The sequence below is a fragment of the Corylus avellana genome, chromosome ca6, assembly GCF_901000735.1.
Source record: "Corylus avellana chromosome ca6, CavTom2PMs-1.0".
Lineage (NCBI taxonomy): Eukaryota > Viridiplantae > Streptophyta > Magnoliopsida > Fagales > Betulaceae > Corylus > Corylus avellana.
The window spans coordinates 19,704,897-19,713,583 of record NC_081546.1 but is presented as its reverse complement, the minus strand read 5'-3'; the positions used below and the strand labels follow the sequence as shown (position 1 = coordinate 19,713,583).

At 35.6% G+C, this 8,687-nt stretch overlaps 2 protein-coding genes across 2 annotated transcripts; both read left to right on the top strand.

The window, feature by feature from the left end:
- The first annotated feature begins 736 nt into the window (after positions 1-736).
- Positions 737-2,376, top strand: LOC132185296 (LEAF RUST 10 DISEASE-RESISTANCE LOCUS RECEPTOR-LIKE PROTEIN KINASE-like 2.1). Its single transcript, XM_059599089.1, has 2 exons — positions 737-1,502; positions 2,372-2,376. Exons 1-2 carry the CDS (start codon positions 737-739, stop codon positions 2,374-2,376), a joined length of 771 nt encoding a protein of 256 aa, XP_059455072.1.
- Positions 2,377-5,107: 2,731 nt separating this feature from the next.
- On the top strand, positions 5,108-6,015 carry LOC132185295 (LEAF RUST 10 DISEASE-RESISTANCE LOCUS RECEPTOR-LIKE PROTEIN KINASE-like 2.1). The gene is made up of 2 exons (XM_059599088.1): positions 5,108-5,933; positions 5,981-6,015. The coding sequence occupies exons 1-2, from the start codon at positions 5,108-5,110 to the stop codon at positions 6,013-6,015; spliced, it is 861 nt and encodes a 286-aa protein (XP_059455071.1).
- Positions 6,016-8,687: the final 2,672 nt, after the last annotated feature.

The following is an 8,687-nucleotide window of genomic DNA, read 5'->3' as shown; positions in this document are numbered from 1 at the left end:
ATTTGTCTCTGGCCACCCGACTCCAACTAGCCTTCAATTAGGGGTTGTCCGGCCACCTCAAGATAATTGATGTTACAAACTTTTTGACCGATAATTTTAAATAAACCATCAAGAGTTTAACAATGGTAGGCCAGGGGCGGAACCATCTTGGGTCCCCTAAAGGCAGAAGCCATAAGGTGGTCTCCAAAAAAATTATATTTAAAAAAAAAAAACATATATATAGTTTTATAAAATAAGTCTTTAAAAATTAATTTTTATCTCCTCAAATATTTTTTTAGAAGTTTTGTCCTTTCAAACTAAAAGTTCCAAATCTGCCGCCGGATAGACCGCGTGTATACTATGTTAAGAGCAAGTGCACAAACAACATATACCCACACATTTTAATATATATGTCATTGAACCACTTGTTAAAATGTTTTCGAAATTAATTTAAGGCAAAAAAAAAAAAAAACACTTCTATTACTCATAAAAGATTCATTCCTTCATCTGTGGCAGCAAAATACTTTTTGGTCAAAACGGGGTTGCAGACTTACAAGAGTTCAAAAAGTTTTTCTAACATCATAAATTAATCAAAATAAAGTTATCTTAACTCAAACCACTCAGACCCTAGACTATATATGTAGTCTATGTGCTATAATTAAATTAATCTCTCTCTCTCTCTCTCTCTCTCTCTCTATATATATATATATATATATGAGTTTACCCACTTCAAGAGAAGAGCCAACATTTGTTTACAATGTCACACCCTTTAAGCTTTCTCCTCCTTATTCTCTCCCTCTTCTTCTTCAACTCCATATTCACCAATTCTACTTCTTTTTCACCACTATGCGCTCCGAACCATTGCGGCGACGTTGGGATCCTCTACCCCTTTTGGTTGTATGGCGACAACACCACCTCCGATAAATCATATTGCGGCTACAAGGGCTTTGGTCTCACGTGCTCGTCCGCCGACGAGAAACCTATACTTGCTTTGCCCGACGACACATACTACGTAACCGAAATAGATTATATTCACTACACCCTCACCCTCGTCGACATCGATGCCGCAAACCAATCGTGTCCGAGGGTGCGTCACAACGTCACTCTCGGCACGCTCCCATTGAATTTTTCTACTTCGGATTTGAACCTCAGTTTTTACTTTAATTGTAGTCCCTTGTACCCAACATCCGTGCCTCCCATCGGGTGCTTGGAGGGGTATAATGCGAATTACTCGTCGTTTGTTTTTGTCGAGGGGGAGGAGACGGCGGGGTTCGAATGGGCAAATATTTGCAAGGAGAAGGTGGTGGCCACTGTGTTGAGGACGGAGATTGATACTCGCAATTTGGGTAGTGGGGGGTTTGCTGGGGCTATAAAGAATGGATTTGTGCTTGATTGGAAGCCGCTTAAGGATTGTGGTGCCTGTGAGAGCTCCGGTGGGTATTGTGGGTACAACAACACAGGCGTGGAGAACAAGTTCTTGTGCTTTTGCAGGGATGGCAGCATCAATGGTGAACGTTGCAAAGGTACGTATATCTCTCGGATTGACCAGACTTTTTTCTTTTTTTTTGTTGTGGGGGAGGGGTTATGACAGTAAAAGAAAAGAAGAGAAAGTCAAATTAATGACATGAATAGTTGATTAATCGAGCTGCCTAATCTGATGTTAGACCCGGCCACTTGAATTGTTAAGAATTCAAAGGCGTGATTACAAGGCCTACCTTGTTCTCATGTGGGACCTACGTGCATTCTAATTTATGCCAATATGAAATGTTCACTGATTGTGTATTATGTTGAATGGATTTTTTCTAATTACATAAATTTCTTCTAAATCAGTTTAGGAAAAATATCCTTCAATCCATTTAAAATATAATTGTCTATAAATATTTAAAACGCACATTAAATTATTAATATCATTAATAATAATTTACTAACTTAGACTAATGTTTTAAATATTTATAAATATTTTGCACTATTTTAAATAGATTTGAGGATATTTCTTCTAGACTAGTTTGAAGGAAATTTATATCATTTCTCTAATTGTTAAAATTGTAGGTTTTGTAAATTCTAAAATTTTATTTTAATCAAATATAGTAATTATACAGCATCATTTATTTAGAGTCAATACGTTTTAGCAAAATTATGATAAAACGAATTGGAGAAGATCATATTCCATTTTAGCCTAGGGGACTTGACCACCTCCAATCTAAGCTCTAGGGTTGTTGATTGCCTCTTTAAAGAAGCGTTTATTTTAAATGAACGATTCGGATTTTAAGAATTGCAGGTCGTTCATCTTAAGAGGTATTTGTCGACCAAAGTAAAACCTATCTTATTTTTCATCATTTTTTTTCTTTCTTTTTTTAAGTTTTGCAAATCAGTTGTAAAATTTTTTTTTCAGGGTAGCTACATTACTCTCAAAACTCTTTCGAGAGAGCGTGACTAACCACCCGTAAAAGCCTTTGTAGGTGGTTTGACCACTCCAAAGAGAATTAAGCCTTTCAAAAGTTTTGAAGTGTGATGGAAAAAAAAATGAATTTAATAGTGGTCAACTTTTCCCAAGCTAATGTTGGCCACTCCCTCGAAACTTTTATTTCCCACCTTATAAATTGGCTTGGGAGTTGTCCACCGTGCACGGCCAAAAGTCTTGAGTGGGTGGTTGGTGGAAGAAATTCTTTTAAAATTTATTTTATAAATATAGAAGACATAACATATTCTTGTCGGTTCATTTAAAATAAGTTGTCTAGTTTGAGCAATTACAGGCTCTACAATTATTTAGAATTAAAAATCCGGAACTGGGATTTCAAGTTGCCTTGGATGTTCAAATATTGGTAGATGTTTCTTAGCACAACAAGCCCTTAGACGTTTTGTCTTCTTCATGTATTTCGTTTTCTCTGTTCTTTTGTTTTGAACTCTGCATATATAATATATTTCGTCTTTATTTTCATTGCTATGGCAAGCTTTTGCATTTGTTTTTTCTATATTCATTATTACTCATTGCTGGAAAACTATGTGGATTCAATGTTCCTAGAATAGAGTAAGCGAAAAGATGTGTACATATATGTGATATTAATTATATATTAAGGCCATGGAAGTTGAGCTTTTCTGCACTTATTGAAAGAAGTAAGCAAGTAGCCAAGTAGTTGCTTTTGAAAGTGAGTTTGGCTTTCTCGAAAGGCCAACAGTACTTATAATATATGCATTTTAAGTAGTGTATTTGTTAAATAAACAAGTTTTGTCTGAAGACAACGTATTTAAATCAGAAAAAATTGTCAGTTGGTCCCTAAAAACTATTGAGAAATATAAAGCAAACCCCAATTGGCTTCCGCTTCTTTTGCTCAATGAACATTAATTGGATCGTTCTTTCGCAACTATTGTCCATCTCAAACCTTCGCTCCACTCATCTTGCCTTCAAAATTTTCACTTCTCTAACTCTCTCTTGCCAACCAACAAACACTTTATTCTTTATATAAACTCGCTCCAAGATTTCTAGGCTGGCTCTTGTACCTAAGACCAATACCTTCATTCCTTTGAAAACTCCTCCGCATCAATCAATGATTTACTACTAGAAAAGAATCAGAAGAAAACAAAAGACTGACCGAAAACTTAATACCATTACTCTTAAGGATTCGTATAAACAAAACCATAGAAAATAACTAAACTTTCAACCCGTAGATTGCTATTGAAATTAAATCTAGAGACAAGAAAACAAACTCAAAAACAAAACACAAAGATACAGAAAAATACATGAGAAAATAAAACAGAAATAAAACCCACAAAACATAAAACATTGACGGATGGTAGGGAGGTGTGTGTCATGTTGAGTTTGGTGTAAGAAATTAGATCTATCTTCTAAACATTTTGATCTGAGAATATTGACAAATCTAGTAAGAGACACAATAGAGATGGTGGATCGACATCATCGCCAACCTTCATTAGTATTTAACTAGCAGCTTGGGTTGGGCTTAGATGATGTAAAAAATTTACAGCATAGATTCTCTGATTTTTTCAATGGTCTAAGTTTAACTTTATTTTGTCTGTCCGCATAAAAATCTTAAAACTACATCAGCTAATCTAAATCCCTTCTATACTTTTTCTAAGGCTACGTATGCAACCTACTAAAAACAAAAAAGCTAGGTATATATGTGTCTATATATAATAGACACATAACCTCGAACCCACATGACCAAAGCGATTACTAGCTAGGTTGAAAGTAATTTTTGTATGTTTGAGTGTCTGACTCCTGTGACCTATAGTAGTCAAGATCCTAATTACTTCTATTCAAGAACTTGAAAGCAATTATAATTAAATGTCACTGATCAATTAATTGCATAGGCAACTTTGGGTAGTTGCTAAATGCATTTGTCCAATTTTTTTTTGTTTTTTAATAATTCTACCCCTATGCTAAAAAGAACCGATTCCCCTCCATTTGGAAGGAAGAGGATCCCAATCCTTGCTAAATGGTGTGAGTATTTTAATTAAAATTAGAGAAAATTTCAATGAGATGTAACTCACAACAATTCTGATGATGGAGACTGGAGACAGTTCCTATATATATATATATATATATATATATAGTTTGATTTCTTCTAGTTAGGCTAGTCGGTGCAATTTTGTTGGAGAATAAAAATAGTTGTGCAGAAATGATTTGCAAAAGGGTTTTTAGTCTTTTGCTCTGATTTGTTTTTATGGTCTTATCCATCGATATCTGAAATGTGGAAAGAAAGCAATAGAAAAGAAAAAGTTGAACAGCGAAATTTCTGTCCTTTATTTGTGTATTGGAATATTATATATATATAGAAAAGGAAATTGTATGGTGCTTTCGTAACCTCACCTTCGCCATCGATCTTCTAAAGACGTCTGTCGCCCGCCAACTTGGCTTCCACCAAACTTCCTCAAGAGGAAATTGCAGGAAAGTCAATAGCCGCGTCTCGTCGTCTCTTTCTGATACGAGAATTCTAACAAATTAATTAATTTAACAATCATGCCTTTCTCAGTCAAAGTTAAAATAAATGGTCAACATGTAAATTGGTAATATGACAAAACCCGCCCATCTCTGATCTCTCACACCATTCAACATATATTATACATTTCCTCTAATTCCAAACCCATCTCTGATCACTTGATCTTCTAAACAATGGATTTCCATCTCTCTCTTTCTTCCATCATCATCATACAGCTGTTCCTCTCCTTCTTCTTAACAATACTACCGCCATCTTACTGCCAGGAAGATGATCCTGCTTTTGTGGCGTGCAACCGTACATATACCTGTGGAGGCATCAGCATTCCGCTCCCTTTCTGGGAAGGTACCCGACCTGGAGTTTGCGGTCATCAAGTGTACAACCTCAGGTGCGGCAATGAATACCCGGTTATCGAAATTGAAGGAAAAGAATTCGGCGTTCTAAACATCAACACATCTTCTCGAACCTTTACCATTGTAAGGTCGGACATCAGCTGGGATGGTCCTTGTCCTCCACCTCCAGAGTCGATAAATACCACCTTGGATTACACTTTGTTTGATTACGCTTCAACCGTTCAAAACATAACTATATTCTACGGCTGCCATGATCCTCAAGGCAACATACCAGGCCCAAATAGATTTAATTGCAGCGAAGGAGTTGGTGCCGATGGGAAAAATAATTCTTATTACTTGGTAGACCAATCCCCCTTGAGCGTCCAATTCCATGAACGACTTCAAAGCAATTGCGACAACAATATAACGGTTCCGATTCTCCAGAGTAGTGCTATTGCTCTTCTTCACGACCCTCAGGGTGGAGCCCGGGCAGTTCGTCAAGCAATGGATAAAGGTTTTGAGGTGGAATATTACAGCAATCCATTGCCGATTGACTGTAGCGCGTGTGAGGCAACAGCTGGGGTATGCGGTTTTAACTCCACCGAGCAGTTTGTCTGCTATTGCGGTGACCAAGTGCAATCTAGTAATAGATGTCCAATTGAAACGAAAGGTATGCTATGCTCTCTTCTCTTCTCACTTTTCACTTTCTTGGATTAGGCTTTTTGCCGGGTATTGTTCTTGCTCTTAATTAGCTATAGCCCACAAACTGGTATAATCAACATCTTTTTAAGTTAGCAGCCGGAACAGTTGATTAACAATCCATAGCAGCCATAGTTGTGGTCTGTTGGTCAATTTGGTACCCCAAAGGCCCTTCATCCTTGTGTTTCTACTAGTCACACCAATACAACACTTCAAAAATACAGCTAAGACTCAATCACCCATCGGAAAATTTTGACACGATTGGCCCAGTTTATTCCCTTTTCACCTAATTTCTGATGAATCAATCAAAGTGCTTGAGTGTTTTTTTTTATTTCCTGGTCAATTTTATCGATAATACCCCCTATAAAAAAACACTCTGTTCTTAGAGTTTCATGCTTGAATATGGAAGGCACTTAATCACTAGAAAAATGCTTCTCTTTTGCATTCTACATCTATCTTCACTCACTCTTAATTAGAAAGAAAGAAAGAAAAAAACCTCAATAGTGAATGAAACATGTCAATTCCGCCAAATTGTAACGTTGGTAACAATGGAAAGAGGCATTTCTCTAGTCACCAACTCGATAGAGTTTTGCTGCCTCTGTTCTCTTACCTACCCTTTGAGTTTCATGTGTTCACTTGCAAGTTGCAGTTTTTTTTTTTTTTCTCTCTTTTTTTTTTTTTTAATTGAAAGTGGGGAAAGTTTTTGGGGAAAGAGGCATTTCACTACCAAAAGTTGCAAGCTTTTGGGAGAAATTTGCACACTCTATCTAGCGCAATCATGTTGTCATCACTCCTTAGGCTGTGCAAAACACCAACCCAAATTTTATTCTATCAATTATAGACTGTTTTTCTCTCTTTACTTAGCAACCATTAGATCAGGATGAAGGAAGAAAAGAGTTAAATCAGTTCCACAAAGGCATGGGTAGACTTTTTTTACCATAATGTATTCATGTATTAAAAACAAAGTCAAAAATATGAAAAGAATACCTTAATTAACGTACATATGAATCACTCAACCATAAAAATACACCCAATTGACTGGGTCATACTATATAGCTGTCTGGTCACGGTCATCCAATCTCTTGCAGCCTTACATAGCTGCACGTCAATACCTCTTAACTTGTCAACTTAACTTGTAAACAGTCAAAACAGAGAAAATCACGCTCCAAGGGATATTCATTATTCACACCTACCTCTGTTTATTAATTGGGTGTGTCCAAGCTAACCCTTATGTGTGAAAACATGTCCCATACAAGTCAGTTTACATTTTCTAATCTTTCTTACATGAACCGTGGTTGAGTGGTCTTAAGACAATTTTTATGTGGTTAGTTAAACCCTCCGTCAAGTTTACGGTGTTATTATGGTCACAACTAAGTATAAATAGCCGCTATTATGGTAACCTCTGTCTTTTCTAAATAAATAAATAAATAATATTTGTTATATAAAGTGTTAGGGTTTTCTTTAAGAAGTTACAAATTTGTATCAGAACATGCACCCACGTTTCCCAGGTCTTCATTCAGAGCATGCTGAGAAGCACGCATGCTTTCCAGACACGTTTTAGTTGGAAGGAAATTTCTGAGCTTTAGAAAAATCTCTCTTTCTTCCGTCTAATTATTTAATCCAATTATGGGCTTCACTATTTTTCATTGTTTTCTATATTTTTAAGCATTTTGATTTCATAGGCGGAATTGTTAATTATATATAGGGGCATTCTGGACTTTTTAATTCTGTTTCCCTAACAAAACTTGATTGATTATTTAGTTATTTACTATAGATTGCCTTGCATATCATATTTGTCTGCACCTTATTAAATTAGGCCTAGAGTTTTCTGTGTTTTAATTACTTGTTAGACATTTTAGACAGTGAGCTAGTTCATCATGACCTAATTGGCCGTACGGGCTTGGTGAAGATTGCATAGTATTGTAAAATATAATTTTTTTTTTAGCATTTAAAATTTGTTGATGCTGATTATGCCTGCAAATCTTATTTTTACATATAGTTTCGGGTTTCTTATTTTCAGGAAAGGAAAAGAATCATATTTAATCCTTAAGTTTTTATCGGATTTGAATTTAGTTCTTGGGTTTTCGTCATTAAGTTTTGACCAAATTTTAAATTCGTCACTCTGTCACTTTGCTGTTAAAAGTAACGGTTTTTCATTTGTCATGTGTGTCTCACTTGACACGCCATGATCCATCACAACGTTACAGTTAACGGCTTTTCCTCAAATGCTACAAATCTAAAAAATTAGGCTCACAGATAATATGGTTCATGTTTTTAGAGTTAGGTCTTATTTTTTTTTTTTCTTTTTTTTTTTATGGATGACTTAACTCTTAATGATATGACATTGATATTAGGTGATAATATGAATGATGGTGTGTCAATTGAGACACACATGACATATGATAAACCATTCAATTTGGCAGAAAGTGACAGAAGGGCCTATTTAAAATTTAGACAAAACTTAATGGTCATATTCTTAAAATTAGAAAGCCAAGGACTTAATTCAAATTAGATAAAAACCTAATTTAGAGCGATATACAAATGTCATACAATTTTGTTGCATCGATCATATGAAAACATCTTCTTAAGTTGGTCAACCACTCCCATAGATATAGTGAACTTAGAAAAAATAATGATGAATGATCTCTTTCTTTCCCGGCCGCCTTCTCTTCGACCAACCAAAACCCTCGTCAAATCTCATCACCTCAAAACTTTCTTAGATTTA

Coding starts and splice junctions, on each gene's coding strand:
- LOC132185295 (XM_059599088.1), top strand. CDS start 5,108: ATGGATTTCCATCTCTCTCTTTCTTCCATCATCATCATACAGCTGTTC. Junction 5,934..5,980: donor ATGTCCAATTGAAACGAAAG/GTATGCTATGCT, acceptor TTCTTGGATTAG/GCTTTTTGCCGGGTATTGTT.
- LOC132185296 (XM_059599089.1), top strand. CDS start 737: ATGTCACACCCTTTAAGCTTTCTCCTCCTTATTCTCTCCCTCTTCTTC.